The 16,447-nt window shown below is 39.3% G+C and overlaps 1 protein-coding gene across 2 annotated transcripts; it reads right to left on the bottom strand.

Moving 5' to 3' along the window:
• Positions 1-270: 270 nt before the first annotated feature.
• On the bottom strand, positions 271-15,540 carry LOC4335508 (importin beta-like SAD2). Of its 2 annotated transcripts, none has more exons than XM_015780818.3 (22): positions 15,186-15,540; positions 13,241-13,376; positions 13,084-13,171; positions 12,158-12,310; positions 11,608-11,770; positions 11,354-11,538; positions 11,115-11,288; positions 10,617-10,762; positions 10,363-10,486; positions 10,102-10,282; positions 8,839-8,998; positions 8,708-8,749; positions 8,517-8,635; positions 8,238-8,436; positions 7,590-7,721; positions 6,335-6,438; positions 6,055-6,234; positions 2,661-2,800; positions 2,425-2,564; positions 2,071-2,222; positions 1,082-1,211; positions 271-994 (listed from the first exon to the last, which is right to left on the bottom strand). In XM_015780818.3, exons 1-22 carry the CDS (start codon positions 15,273-15,275, stop codon positions 843-845), a joined length of 3,090 nt encoding a protein of 1,029 aa, XP_015636304.1. In that variant the 5' UTR covers positions 15,276-15,540; the 3' UTR covers positions 271-842. The 2 variants fall into 2 exon arrangements, with proteins under 2 accessions (XP_015636304.1, XP_015636305.1); XM_015780819.3 differs by having other exon boundaries at positions 13,084-13,168.
• Positions 15,541-16,447: the final 907 nt, after the last annotated feature.

The raw sequence follows: 16,447 nt of genomic DNA, 5'->3' as shown, positions 1-16,447 counted from the left end.
AACTAGAAGGGTGGAGTTAGGTTTATACTACTCCACAACTCCACGACTGAAGCTAAATTTAGGAGTTGAAGCATTCTATCTTTAACAAAAAGAGAATAAAAAAGGCATATAAGCTTTTATTGCCGGAATGCCTATCTGTATATAAAAAGAGAGCTTTTGCTCAAGATTACTATTTGTGGATTCCAGCCGTTCAGTATGCAGTGATCTGTTCACAGCAGCTATTCGCCACCACCAGATCTGCACCCACGTTTCTGATCTCGCACAGAAGAATTTGCAACCAAGTTGTGTGTATAGCATAGTAATGTTTACCAGATCCAACATACAAGCTCACTGGACCGTAAGAATGCCAAGGCTTATTCCACCAGCCGCAGTCCCAGGATACAGAGACATGCTTAAGCAATGTTAACAAATGGAGGACCAAAATTCGACCGAAAAAAAAGAAGAGAAGGAACACATATCTCGACTGTCGTATTGATAATCCACCAACAATTGCCCAATCATATACACTCTACATTTGGAGACCTTCCTAAAAGATGTAGCTGTCACCTTGGGGCTTGGGGAGGTTCGACAACAAGCATCCATCAACCAAAAAGGAGATGAGACTTTGGATCAAAACAGTATGACAAGTATCAATATAGCTCCCACCATGACCCACTGGAGAAATGAACTGAGTCTGCTTCTCTCCCAAGAACATCTGTGCCTCAAAATTGGCCGCCAAAAACAACTAGGCCAAGCCTGCAAAAGAATAACTCACCGCCTGCGATCACCGAATCACAGGATACTGACCAGTGCCAGTGTCACGGATTGGCAAAACTGGAGAAACAACCAAGTAATGACTCTCTTCACTGCGCATTCGCCTTTTCCAACTTCTCTTTCTCAATTTCAACTTTTCTTTCCTCGGCATGTTGAGCTAAGCCATTCGCGAGTGCCTGGTAGCGGAAATCTAGAGTCTGCATCAGGCTCTGGAACCTGGCTGGATCAGATGCTTGCATACCTGTAACAGATGGTCACTAACTTGTCAGGTAACTTCAGCCATAGTAGCATAGAGTAAGCACAAACTTGTACAAGAATGCTGTTTTACCTTGGATGGTATCAACAAAGAAGATGAATGGGTCCACCTCATCAATTGGCGATTGCAACTCCTCATCATCGCTAAAGTCATCATCAGAATCATCATCGTCGTCATCATAGTGCGGCTGGAAACCTCTTGCCTAAATCACAGGAAGCATACAAAAACATGAGTACAGGGTACAGCATAAACATGAAACATTTACATGAAATAAAGATTTGAATTTCACAAGACACTATGGTAAAAAATTAGTCTAGGGAAGAGAAGGTGACACTTTCTGTGGCGTGCTAAAAGAAGACAGCAGCAAGCTCAAAGGCCAGCAGAGAACAAAGGTGATTCACGAGAAATGTGAGGCGCTCTAATGTAGTTTTTTAATATACATATATTATGGACCACTTCACCCACCATGCATGGTGGCAAACACCTCCAGAACTGATTCAGGGGTTTGCTTAGACCGTTTAGCATACTTCATGGATAGATTTACACAATTTTATAGTTTAGGGGACAATAGTTTACAGGTTTAAATAGAGCTTCTCCTTTTTGTTTAACTAGCTTTTGTGTGTGTTATATATGTTACAGCTACTGCAGTTTAGGATATAAATGGCCAGCAAAACAAACTCAAATACACTTTGTTATATATGCAACAACTATGCAATTTGGGATTAAACATTGCTAGCAACTCAAGCCGTATATATATAGTAATTTAGTTTGTCAGCTGTAATTGTCATTATTCAGAATTCAGTGATACAACATCCTTCATAGTCAATAAAACATAAGTTAATATTTATTTAAAGGGAAGTATTTGTGTTACTAACTTTACTAGTCCTTTTGTTGAGGGGAAACCAGACTGAAAACACTTGTTACCAGAGACCGTGTTAGTTCTATTAAATAATACCCCATGAAAAACACTTGTAGAAAAATTTAACTATTTTGAGCATCTAAATAAAAAGGAACACATTTTTACATGCTAATTCTACTTAAGTCCATATCACAATACAAACCTCTCTTAGTTTCTGAAGATTGACACTAGATACTTCATCCCCATCCTCATCATCATATCCCATCTCCTTATCAGACTCAATATCCTCATCTTCTTCATCACCATCAAATCCATCCAAATCTTCAGCTGCAGCCTCATTTTCCCATTTAGATTCTGCTTATGAACAGGAATGATTAAGATCAGGCAAAAGGAATTTTAAAGACCTCTCCTCTACATCGTAATTGCAAAAAGGAGACATAAGATTAGAAAATTTTCTCAGGTCAACATGTTAACAGAATGGTATCACAGAGTTTTTGTTCGAAGTATTTGAATTGTCATATGTTCATCAGAAAATAAACAAAAGATAAAATTGAACCTGCAACTTGATCCTTGTAAGAAACAAGAAGCTCTAGTGTTGCTTTGAAAATGCGCTCAAGAGCTTCTGGTGGAATGTGATTAGCTGGAAGGCTAATTAGTGAAGTCAATCCCAAGCAACAAACCTTCTTATCATGTTCTCTGCAAATAAAGAAAAATAATGTACGGAGTCAGTGCAGCATAAAAACACAACATGTATAGTACTACAAGGTACAAACATATGCTAACAAGACCTACCTCTTAAAGTTTGCCCTTATGCCACTTTTCTTTACTTGCTGTAACATGCCAAACCAAAGATTGAAGATTTCAGTAGCAACTCCAAGCTTATGCAATGTTCCCAATGTCAATGAAGGATTGTAGTACAGTGTATTAGCTATCTGCAATCACAGTGGAAAGTTTTAGGTATACATGTCATCAGTTAGCAAGAGATACAGATGCCATGTTTGAACAAACATGACACTACAGTGATTAGATTGATGCAACATATGAATATGGACTACCACATTGGGAAGTGTTAGGTAAATGCGGCCAACAAATAATAGTGATTATATGCAGTTGTTCTGATGGAACATAACTGAAAATTCCACTGCTAATGACTAAATTGACCTATGATATTGATCGGCCAGATACAGATATGAGTTTGCCCCATGCAACATGAAAACCTATGTTCCTTGAAGACACTATAATCAAATGGTTACATCGCTTTCCACAAGCTGGCTACTGTGCTGTCTAAGCTATCCCTGCTTTATCCCTGCTTTATCCCTATGTAGAAAAACTATCCCTGCTTTATCTATACCAAATGACACCCTTTTTGATCAAGGAGTTATAAATGCTGTCTAAGCTTTAAGACAAAATGTCATATGATGGATAATTTACATATAATTGCTCATAATTTCTAACTTCCGCTATCACTGGGTGTAATAAAGTCAATTCATGTGCCAGATCAATCTAAACAACAAAGTTTTATTATCCAGTGATCCTGTCACCTGCTGGAGTTACATAGGGATGATATGCTACAAACTAGTCACAGCACATGCAGAGTGTCACTGTTTGGAATGCAATAGATATCTTACACCAATTACATCCCATAGCTATACATAGCCTATAGGATTTGCAACTTTCTATCATTTTATCAATATCTATCTATTCACTGCGGTCAAGTTGTGCAACTAGTCAGACAGAGCACAACTTGAGGGCACGACCAGACTTGGGCCGCTTGAGAGCAAATTGGGCCGGCATAGTCAATCAGAAAGGGAGATAGGATCCCACGTACATAGTTAGATGCTAGAGCCAGAACGAGAGCAAGGTTAGAGGAAGCAGCAAGAGCTACACGCTGGACATTGGTGCTCAGGATGCAGTTGCCCATCACTTTGGCAGGAGCGGAGCCAGGTAGAGAAGCTTGACAGAGAGCTGCACAGGGCTGCCAATGGCCTTCCTTTCCCCATCTGCTCCCTCTTTTTTCATGAGCATGATCCCTTGTAATGGACTAGTCAACTCAATCAGGACTAGTGCACAAGTCAATACAGGGATGACTCAACTTGACTTTATGACTTATACAACTATAGTTTACAAACAACCATGTATTTATTCCTTCTTTTTCATCTTGCCCACCCCCCCCCTCCCCCCCTCTGTTCTGACAGCAAGATCACTGAGTGCCTCCTGCAGTAGGCAGAGCCAACAATCTTCCTGAGGGGGCCATCTTGGCAACTGCCAGTATGAACATGTGTTAGGTAAACTGTGGTGCCATGGATGCCTTCCAACACCTTTCTGCCGGTTGCAGTCGCACCTCACCATCGTCCTCCCATAGCCCATTGACAGGCTGCAATTGTTGGAGCAACTCCATCCCCATTGCAAGCAAATAATACAGCGTCGGCAAGATTCTTCTTCCCCTTCCCCACCATAAAGCCTCCATGCATTCTCCAGCCTACATCTCCAGCTCCCACCTTACACCTCCTCTTAGAGCGAGTACAATAGTACAAGCTGGACTGGTGATAGGAGAAACACGTCAGCTACAGTGATGAGCTGGATGAGAGGAGAGGAGAGGAGAGAGAGTGAGAGTGGGCGACAACTTTATCGCTGGCTCCAGCACCAGCTTCGAGAGAAAAGTGATGAGTGCAGAGGGAGTGAGCTGCATGTGAGAGGAAGCTTAAGTTATTTTAATATGATGTGAAGTTGATGGGTCGAGCATTGCAAGTCACTTATTGTATCCACAAGGTGGATGAAATTGACACCAACTGCCTATGCTACTATTAACCTTGCTCTTATCCATACTCTCCACAGTAGCAGGAAGCTTCACCTCATAGGTGCACCATGAACCGCTCCTCTTCCTCTCTACCTTGGGGGAGGATGTAGTTAGTGGCCCAGGACTAAAGACTTGGGGGAGGTCAGGGGTACAAACCTTGGGTTACTTCCCACTTGGACTAAAGACTTCACTCTTCAGGTGCTTCCACGTCAGTGGCAAAAAATAATTAAATGCTACAAAATGGCAATCCTAGAACTGATCGATTCCCATATACTGTCAAGGGAGGGTGGAAGGCTTAAGAATAGATAAGAGGGAACTTAGGGTGTGTTTGGTTCATTGCCCAAACAAAAAAAAATGACATGGCAAAGTACTCATACACTTGGTTTGTTGCCAGAAATTCAAATTTGGCAAAGCAGTATTTTTACAAAGCTAAACACAAGCTTAAAGTAACTTGGCCGATATTTGGGCATCAAACCAAACAACCACACCTTGCCAAAACAATGGCATTACGAAATATTTGGCTTGCCAAAATTTGGTAAGGTTAACTATAACAGCTCACCCTCCAGAACCGCGTAGCCTAGCCCACTTACGCATACCACGCCACTTACACTTCCATCCTCACTTCGTGTAAATGGGTTAACCCAAGAGTGATGTGGTTGGAGGGACAAACCCTTATAAATTGGTTCCACCTTGCTAAATTAGCAATGTGGTACTAAACATGCAAACACAGCTCTTATAGGGCACACAGGCCAAATCCTAATTGGGCCAGGATGTCACATTAACAATGGCTATAATCCAGAAGAATACCTTAAGATCTACCACCATGTTGAAACGAATGGCATAAATTGCATCTTTTCAAGATTACTTGCCATCATGGGGTGAGATTACTTGTTTGCTGGTTCTGGAGGATGAAGTAGACTGGCAGGTATCTTCAGTTAATACAGAATTGGCGATTTGGCTGGAGGCTTGGAGCTTTACCAATTTAGACTAGTTTTTAGCAAACCGCATATCTTTGTCGCAAACATGGTATTTTAGATTATTCAACATAACAGTTGGATTTATTAAGTTCTCAAGGTTTTCCTGGCATTAGATATATTAGCTTTGAGAAGTTGCATCCCTACAAATAATTAGTAGCTACAGACAAGCATGTGTAAAGTGTGAACAACCTCTGCAACCTAGAATGATTAACCAAATGCAGTTATGGTATATGCATACCAAGGCAACCAAGTGTACAGCTGTATGGATGCATACTATGAAGCTCTCTAACAATGACAAATGACACACTATATTACACTACACAGTACCTGATAACAAGTCAAAAACTTGAAATAGAATAAAGTAATACAAGAAAATGTCAACTATACTATGATCAGGAAGTTAGCTTCTTACCACTTGTACAAGTAAGCTTTTCAGATACGGCTTCACTGCACGACGCAGCCAATCAATTGTTAGCCTGAGATACGGCTCAATCCAATGATCGACTTGACCTTTGCAATTTTGAAAAACGACTTCAATCAGCTTGGGAGCAGGTATAATGTCAGAATCTTCCATGTTTTGGTCTGTCATAATCTACAATTATTTGTAATCAACTGTAAAAATTACAGGAACTAGGAACTTTACAAAATATTTCAGAGCAAATTTTAATGCAACATGAATTTAATTCACTCACAGATGACAGTGCTCTCCATAGGCTTTGCTGATAATCAGGATCTTTGCATGCAATAAATTGATCAGTGCCACGGGAAATGTAGTTGTCTAATGGTACCAGAATATCTGCAGGGCAATAAGAACATTGAATAATGTAGCAAAAGGATGTCAAAGATAATACAATTGCTTCTGAAAATATAGTTGATGGTAGGAGATTAGTTCCATCTAGTGGCCTGAGGGTAGAACCAAGCAATTTTCTACAGATAGAAACAGTCTTAGCAGCTGACTAAAAAAAATTCTGAAGGATAGACAACCAAGCAGTTGGCATTTCAATACTTTCTAGTACTATACCAAATATGTAAAACAAGGATTCCAATTCAAAGGAACAAACGATGACACAACTATTCCTGATGTTCTTATCTAAAATCTGGATGCACATGTGAATACAAAATTTTCCTTTTGCATAATGGATACCAGATACCGGCATGCTAAACTATCACACAGAAATCATAATTTCAATTCAATTAAACAGAATCTTAACAATACAAGATGGTTCTAGTTTCATAAATTCAATTCCTTACTAAGTGGCATAACCATCTTATATAATCCTGACGAATGAATAATGTAAGAATAGACAATGCAAAGGCTGCATTTGGTCCAAGGTATTAGATTGGTTGAAGGTCTAATCTTGCAAACACATGCACGTTAGGAAGCATTAATTTAACACAATAAATGCCTTTCGAACCATTCTAAGTGAGGAATAAGTTGACCCACAAAATAGGTGCAGCAATAAGCAAGCCGACCTCAACTATAATAGTTTGTTCTTTTACTAATAATCAAAACAACAAAGCAGATCTAGCCAAACATAATCTGAGACTAACTAGATTAGTCGCTGGACACAAAAAAAAAGGTTTGAGCTGCTAAAATCCAGGTTAAGGTTAGGAAACCTAATCATTTTTTATTAGCGACTTGGAAGAATTTTATAAATGAGCACGAACCAAATAAAAAAAATAATCAGAAAATAATATGACATGCAAACTGAACAAACTAGTGAAGTGGGCACATGGAAACTAATACAAGGTGATTCAGATATTATTTTAAATCATGCATGACTTTCCAAATTACAAGCATTCATACAACTAAACAAGATTGTCATTGGAAAATAGCACAAGCAAATATAACAAACATAAAACTGCAAGAAAACCCAGGAATATGCTTAATCTAGAACTCTCAGTTTAAAACAAACATAATTGCTTGCCATTCAAAACTAGACTTACTCTCAAAGAAATCAATGGCCCAATCATTAAGGGCCTCCATCATCAAAGGCCACAAGCCCCACATTTCCAGTGAAATGGTTGGTGAGTAAAATGTCATATAGGAGACTATCTCCAGAACTTCTTCATACACATCTGCAAGACAGAGTCAAATGCATCAGCGGAAAACTGCAAGAAACACCCCAAACCTGATTAAATTTAAAACAAACAACTCTTAAACCTTTGATAACAATTTGAGTTCAAACAATTCAATTGTAAGTTTGTAACTTTGTACAAGTATCTAGCAGGTTAAAGGTATATCACCAGGGATGAGCATGGGTCAAGCCTACCCATTGACCCATCCTAAGTAAATGAAGTGAATAGACATGAAATAGAAAAGGTGCATTCTAGTTGATTAGTTGAACTGAATATGCTATATCTTGATCTTTACTCTTTTCAAAGTAAGAGTTGGGGTGATGGCTTGTTTACTTGTACACCCATCCAGCCATCCTCCTCCACAAGGATCTTCATTTTAAAATGACCCTTTTGCACATGCATACAAATTGGTGTGAATGATCTCATCTAATCATGTGGACACTTTTTATATTTGAAAGATAGAGCCTTTGGTTTTTTTAACTGTGGATCCATAGTTATGAGTGAATAATTTTATACCTTGACCATCTGAAGTCAACATTCTTCGTAAAATAGGCAACAAAGTCGGCTCTATTTGGGGAAACAAATGAGGAAGGCTACTAATGGACTCAAGGATTGTGCTTATCGCACGTAAGCAACCAACAGCAGCCAAAGCACCAGTGTCCTCAACTTCTTCGTCAGCTTCTGAACTAGCCATGCATCTCCAGAAAGCAGCAGCCTATCAAAAACAGTAACATGAAGTTCAAAGGAACAGAAGAACTTATTGGGCTAAACACAATGCACTGAGGGGCAACATACCAAACTCTGGCACAAACCAAGTGCATATGGTGCCATCTCTTCACCAAATTTGTCAACAATTGTCTCAAGGGTGAAAACGAGATCTTCATTCTCAACTTCACTCATAAGCTTAAAAAATTCTGCAAATAATACTTAAAGCATGATTTAACCACAATAAAATTAAAAAAAAGTTGAAGAAAGTGATAGAATACCATCAAGTAGTTGAGGAAGAATTGGTCGGATCTCATCTAGATCTGTAGAAGAAATACAAAATATAGATTGTGATCTATTCGAAAGGGTGATCCAAGTTAATTAGGTCTCTAAGAAATTAAATAAAGACTACCTTTGCATGCTTCAACAAAAGAACGGAGTGCAAAGACTGAATCCACCCTAACAGGAAGTTCTGGATCACGCAAACCAGAGATTACACAATGCATAGCTTTGCGAAAATTGTTTTGATCTGAGAAATTGATATGAGCATACTGCCCAGCAACCCATGCTGCCTACACATCATATGGTAAAAATCAGCTTAATGAAACAAGCAAATAAGAAGTACTAAAGAAAAAACAGGGGAATAACTGCATTAATAGAATACAATAATAGAACACAAAAAAGGCTACACAAAGTAAAAATATAATATATTTAAGTAAAATAGGACCCTTAAGGTAACAAGTCATTCAAATATGATAATTGCAGTCAAATAATTTGCAAGAAAGTACATTGTGGAAGAACTATCTTATAATGGTACTAAAACTTAGCATTTTTAAATTGGAATCTTATATTACATGTCACTGCCAACGGACCAGGGGCACCAGCGGTGGGGCAAGGGCCAATGATGTTGGCCCTTGGATGACATCACTGCAGTGGGGGCATGGTAGGATAACAAAGGCACTTGGGAGGATGACTCCATAGGCAGCAGGGGACAAAAGATGTCACCAGATGTGGAACAGAAGACGATGCACACAGGACAGCGGCACCTCAATAGAGGAGAAATCAAATGTGATTTGGGGGAGATGTGAGAGATAAGGGAGAATCTAAGGATAATTTCGCCATTAAAAAAACTGACAGAATTGCTTCTAACGGTGTCTGTGTAATGTGTATGGCATCCAAGGGAAGAAAATTTTTGTTTGGTGGCAATATAAGGAAACCAATGAATTTCTAAAGGCACATGAGGATTGTTCTCTTTTTATAAAAGAGCACTGCTACACGTACTAAATTTCTTTTACAAAACTCTTATAAACAATGATCTCAACCGTTTGATTTAAGTAGATGGAAGTTACAGAAAATCTAGATGTACTCACAGCATGAAGAGTTTAGTAAGACAAAATTTAGTACGTATAAACTTTTCATTTATAAATATATGTGCATGCCTCAAACTAAATTACTGGACAATTGCATTTTGGAGACATTGAGAATTCAAACTTATGAATTTCGGACTAGGTAGAATACTTCAGGACAGAACCTACCAAATGTTCCAAGTTTTAAGTAAAAAGAGGAAGAATTAGATGCAGAAGTCATGCAGAACTACAATTGTACTACCAAAATATGGTGGCTTCAAGAAAAAATGTTCATGATCTAAAATGCACACCAATTTATAGCTTGTTACCTTTGCACGTAAGTGTCCAACATGACTACTGAACTCCGGAAAGACATGTTGAACCAACATTCGCTCCAGCTCAGCCTTATATGGTTCAGTTTGTTTTAGCCTATCACACAATGTCCCAATTGCAAGAAGCGCACCATCCTTTTGGCGGTATGGCTTCACTTCAATGGATGCCTCATTATACCTGCCAAAATGTTCTTCAATCAGATATTAGATAACTCACAAAGTTAAGCACACACATATTAATCACAGGATGACACATACCTCATAAATATTTCCACAATAAAATGGATAAACTTTTGCAGATTGCTTTTCCCTCGTTTTCTTACCAATTCACTCACAAAGTCCATAGCAGCTGTTCGAGGACTATACAAATCTTCAATAATATCTGTACACAAAAGTACCAAGTAGTATCATGGCTACAGAAAACTAATGGAGTGCACATACTACCTTGCAGAACATTGAGAAGAAATAATGCAAATTCTTTTTAAAAAAAGTTGCTTAGATGAACATATTACCATAGCCTTTCCGAACATATTCATGAGGATCTTCATCCCACAACATCTGGTCACTATCATTGAAGCACATTAATGGGAAGATTATCTCAAATAGAATTATGTCAATTTGTGGTTGCATAAGCTGATACATGCTGTTCTTCGTGACACTGCAAGAAATACTTACATTCAGCCACAAAGAATTCAGAAAGCACTGAATCCCCCCCCCCTCAACAAAAAACGTATATTACATACTGACTGTACACTAAAATAATGAAAGGCATGTAAATATAAATCAGGCGAAAATTATCCATATTGCATGAATGAAGTGGAAGTTGTGCCATTACAAATCTGATGACTAGAGCAATTTGTCATGGAACTGAGATAAAGACTGATTGCAACCATGTGAAACATGCGGAAAACCAGACAAAATGGAGAAAGGGAGTGGCAAAAACAATACGAAGGCAGACCACAGAGCTACTAAGGAAATACAGAATGCTGCTGCACAGTTTTTCCACAAACCTGTTGGTAAGATATTGAAGAATAAGATTGATAACCCTATCAGGCAAATAGCCACCAGTACGTATTGCATTGAGCAACTGCAAATGGCACCCCAAAATTTTTCCAGCATAGTTCTTTTGGAACATTTGAGCAAAGGCTTTGCTTTCTGGTCTCTGAAGCTTCATATCAGCAAACCTGTAATGAAAACCAGGTTTAGAATACAAATGACAAGAATCACAAAAAGTTTACTTGACACAGACCGAGTGTATAAACGGTTCAATATATGGATAATCCATTTCTTGACTTTCCACCATCCCCAAGATTTCCTCGCATCAGGATCCAATGGTTGTCCTTCCACTGGAACTGGTCGCTCCAGTAAGTTTAAGAACAAAATCATCCAAGTATTGAAGACATTTGGATCAAAAAGTTGCTTTGGAATTTCTAGCTGCAGAAAATACATGGCATAATGAGTATTGAAAAAAAAATGGAAAACATAATAAGGCAAAGAACTTACATAAATGGATGACCAGAAAATTTTGCATATCAGCTTGATCAAGTCAGCTACTTCAATTGGAGGGTTGGAAATCGGAACAAGATTTCTTAATATATTCAACAAACGAGGAAAGCATTCCTCAACAATTTGATACAAAGGTATCCTCTCGTCCTCTGACTTGAACCTAATCATGAAGAAAGTAATGAGATAGTGTGGCAGCTCACATAAACAAAAGACAAAAAGGTAAGCACTGTATGATGTTGTCCAGAAAAATGTTCATAGAGCAAAGAATTATGTTGTGCACCCATCATTTTAAGAAAACTATAACAACAATGTTATCTTTACACTATTTCTTTGGGTAATCTCTAAATTACAATAAAGATCACAAAGTCAGCAAATAAAACAAATAGAGTGAATAACATGATGTGTAGAGATATTTCACAGCAGAGTAACAGAAACACGTAAATCCTAAGTTTTTTGGAGTTACAGAAAAATAATTCAAAATAGGAAGACGGATAGAGTGAATACAAACAAATAAAAAAGAAGGTAGAATTCTGGCATTTAGACTCACTCATATTTCCGGGCAAGAATCCTTAGCACATATAGTGCTCCAAATATTTGATCCTGTGATTCTAGATTATGTGTTACCCAAGGAAGAAGACTAGGCCACTGCTCAGGATAATCTGCAAGGATCAAGGTCTTGATACTTTCTCCAAGCTGGGCTCTACAGACCATGAAATATGTGTCAATTACTTGTATGCACATTTCATAACCATCAGTACTGAAGAATATTGTGCTTTGTCATCAGGAAAAACACATCCACTACAAATTTCACTGAAATACTCATCAAAAATAAAAGTACCACAAGTTATTGTTTACAATGTAGAACTTGACAGTGCATTCCGTTCAAACTTATGATGCTTCTGTGAAAAACTAACCTAAATTCAATATCTAGAAATGCTGAAACAGTCATATAGGTCTAACAAAACTGAACAGATAACACCTTGAAGGCCCGAACCCTATTCCACAGTGGTTTTGATTGGTATGGCAGTGGAAAAGGGATCGAGGTGTTACTTATCCAGTTTTGAAGGTTGTAAACAACCTGTTTTTAAAGGCAGGGTGAAAATGAACTTTGCGAATTCAAGGACCAAAAATATATTCTATCCAAAGTACAAACATGAGTCAAAAATGGTATTTTCAGACTCATCTTAACTCCAATTGGCTGGGGTCTAAATTACTTAAACAAATGTCAGCATTCAATAATATGTGTAGGCAAACATTGTGACTTTGTGAGACGGCCAACCAGAATTTATAGATTGACATCAATTGTAAGAAGAAAAGTACTCCAGTATTGAAATAAAATGCCTTAGAAGTCAATTTATCTAGAATTCAGAAACAACAGTACACCAAAAGCATAAGGACTACGATTATAGCATTTGGAGAGAGGCGCAAAAATGTTGTTCATTAAGAAAAGGGTAGGTGGACAGTGAGAAATACCTTAGCAATGGAGGTAATTGAGTAACAAAACCCAATATATTCTCACGGACCATGGACTTGTCACTTTCTGGAATTATATGTTTTTCTTCTAAAGAAGGACGAATTGTAAGTCAACGAGACACAAGGAATTATTGCTCAAATAGTAACCTTTTCATACCAGGATCAGTAGGTGACCAATTCTTCGCAACAAAATTCTTGAAATGAATGCTTGCGAACTGTCTAACAGCCATATCACAATTTCCATCCACAATAATCTGTAGCAATCTAACCAAGTGTTGTGGTGTGTACTGAAACTGCAGGAATTAAAGAAATATGAATACATGAGTCCGAAGCAGACTGAAATTTATAAAGCATAGCAATGAGCCAATGACATCATCAGTATTTAATGAAACAAACAGGACTACTCAGGAAAAAGGAAATAGATCAAACACAGGTAAAACCCAAAAGGAAGGGAGGAGCAAGGACAGTATGATGATTAGTCACCAAGCATAAAAACCATTAAATGATCAGCTGATGTAGAGCAATTTTAGCAAACAGAAACGGTACGTGTGGAATGATAAAAGCCCACCACTAAAATAAATGGTCAGCTGATCAGAATTCTATTTTATCTCTGCTGGTATATGACCTAGTAATGAGTTGTAGTGGATCCTTATCTTTCTTGAAACAAGGATAACAACGAATCATCAAAGCTTTCTGAACAAATTGCGGATAACAACGAATCATCAAAGCTTTCTGAACAAATTGCAATGGAAGCTGGAAGATAAGAAACATATGACCAGTACAATATAAAATGTAAATGTGTAGTCTTTTGAATCCCCCATTGTCAAGCCAAAACTAGATAATTCTTCCCTTATTGGCTTGACAGTTCATTTTGGCAAACTGTAGTGTTGGGATATGTTATTATGTAACATAAGAAAATAGCAAACATAAACTCAGAAAAAGAGTGGGATGCTTGCTCCATATGTGACTATTAAATATACACTAGTACACTATATATTTTGATTATGAAGGCATCAGGTAGAGGTGTCTGTTTCATATAAACTTACAAGGGTCTACGTGCCAAGTGAAAGCCCTCACAAAATGGCCAACTCAATGAAATTGATGTCCTTACACATCCAAATGAAATTGATGTCCTTACACATCCAAATGAAATTGATGTCCTTATACATCCATTTTGATAACATGATATCTAAACAAGGTTGCCACCTTAGCATGTCATACCAACAAAGATAGAGCTAACTACAACAAAGAAATGCAAACTATTTCGAACCTAACTTCACAAAAAGGCCAATCCTTATGGATGTGCAAGGAGATAGCAAACAAAAAGGCTACCCTCTCTTAGTTCGGTCGACTTTACAAACTTGTGAAAGGATGCCATTGCACCTTTAGTATATTATTGAACAGCAAATGGGTAAACAAACATCAGAATGCCACACAGAGATGGCCATTTCAACAAGTTTACGCATGTGGAATCATTATAGGCCACTAGTTGAATAAAATATGCATGATAACACTATATTAGTGGTAAAGTGAGTATACATGATTGAACAGGCAGCTAAGCTACCAACTCTGAGGCGTTAACATGGATAGCAATAATGCTAACAATAACATCTGCAACAAGAGCTAAGAACTAGTAAGGCATACAACATGTAACAATTCTCATGAACAAATCAACAAGACCAAAATCCAACAGCACGACGGATTTAAGCTAAGCATCAGGCACGTGCAGGATTCACACACCAGTCACCGTTCAAATTTAACCGAATTAAAACATCAAACAAGCCGCAGATCGCACGAAACATGGCAACAGCAGTCCAAACGAAGAACCGATGCTTTATCCGCTCTTTTTATGCCGTTGTGCAACTGATATCGAATCGATTGATGATAGGAGAATCAAAAAGCGAAACGAAGCAATCACGCCCCCACCGGCCCCGCTCCAACTCTAGCTCAGCGCGTGAATACCCCGTTGCCCCCCACAGATACCGAGCCAGCACAGAAGCAAACGACAGAGGTAGAGAGAGAGGGGGCGGGGTAGTCCCAGGGGCTAACGCGTGATCAAGCAACGGGGAGCAGCGAGCGGGAGCGCGGGAGCGCGATCTCACCTGGGTTAGGCTGGCCTCGGCGGCCTTGCGCTCCTCGGGGACGTGGCTGAGCGCCGCGCGCAGCACCACGGCCAGGCTCTGCAGATCCATCTCCGGGCCGGCTTGGGGTACCGGCGGCGGCGGCGCGCGGACGGGGGCGGGGGGCTAGGGCTCCTCGCGGCGGTGGCGGCGGGGGGAGTGGAGTCCGGAGTCCTCTCCTTCCCCCCGCTTGTGTGGGCGTCGCGGAGACTTGGGGGAGGCGCGTGCGGGAAGGGGAAAGAGGAGAAGGCGGCCGTGCGTGCGTGCGTGCGTGCGGGTGCGCGAGGCGGCAGGCAGGGAAAGGGGACTCAAGGAGGAGGGAGCAAAGATCAACGCTAGGGTTTGGTCAAGGCCGCAAGGGGTTTTTGGCTTTCGGGTTCAGGCGGCCGAGCGAGCCAAGGTAGAGCTTAGCTAGCAATAGGCCACCGGCCGCAGCGCAGGCCCCGGTCCGCGAGACCGCGCGTACGTGTGCGGTGTGCCTCTGCTTTCCAGTCTTCATGGACTCCGTGCACGGCGACGCGCCAAATCGTGAGTTCGTGACAAGTACAAGGTGGGTGGCAACCGGCGTGGGCCTTAATTTGGCCGAATGCAACACCGAATAGGCTGAACACAATTACACACCGACCAAACAAATACTACCTTCCTTTTTTAATAAATTACGATGTTGATTTTTTTATGGGACATTTAACCATTTATCTTTATTAAAAAAATTTACGTAATTATAATTTATTTTGTTGTGAGTTAGTTTATGACTTAAAGTATTTTAAGCATGATTTATATCTTATACATTTGCATAAAACTTTTGAATAAGACGAATGATCAAACATGTGTTTTTAAAAGTTAACGGTGTCATTTATTAAAAAAAAGGAGGTATGAGTAGAATTGAAGTGGTAGTTTTTATTCTGAACAATCCTGAATTTAGGTTTCTATCCTAAACAATTATAAAGCATTTACCGATAAAACCGAAAAGTCCCCTATTTTCATGTGCGGCTCCTCAAAAGGACCATACGGAAAAATCAATTTTCACATGCGAGCCTCTTAAATGGACCGTGGGCCTATTTTCGCAGGTGGTTAAGAGCAAGGCTAATAATACAGCCGACATGTTGGCTATAAGGTTCTTTATAGTCTTTCTCAGCCTACCCATATAATAGTTAGATCTTTACAATTAATATATGGCATACCTGTCTCTCTCACGGAGTTTCTTGGTTCTTGTGTTCAAGCCGGCTGTAAGTCTATAGCCCGCT

This window comes from Oryza sativa, chromosome 4 (assembly GCF_034140825.1).
Source record: "Oryza sativa Japonica Group chromosome 4, ASM3414082v1".
In the NCBI taxonomy this organism is placed as follows: Eukaryota; Viridiplantae; Streptophyta; class Magnoliopsida; order Poales; family Poaceae; genus Oryza; species Oryza sativa.
Note: the sequence above shows the minus strand (reverse complement) of the source record. Positions and strands in the feature narration are given on the sequence as shown.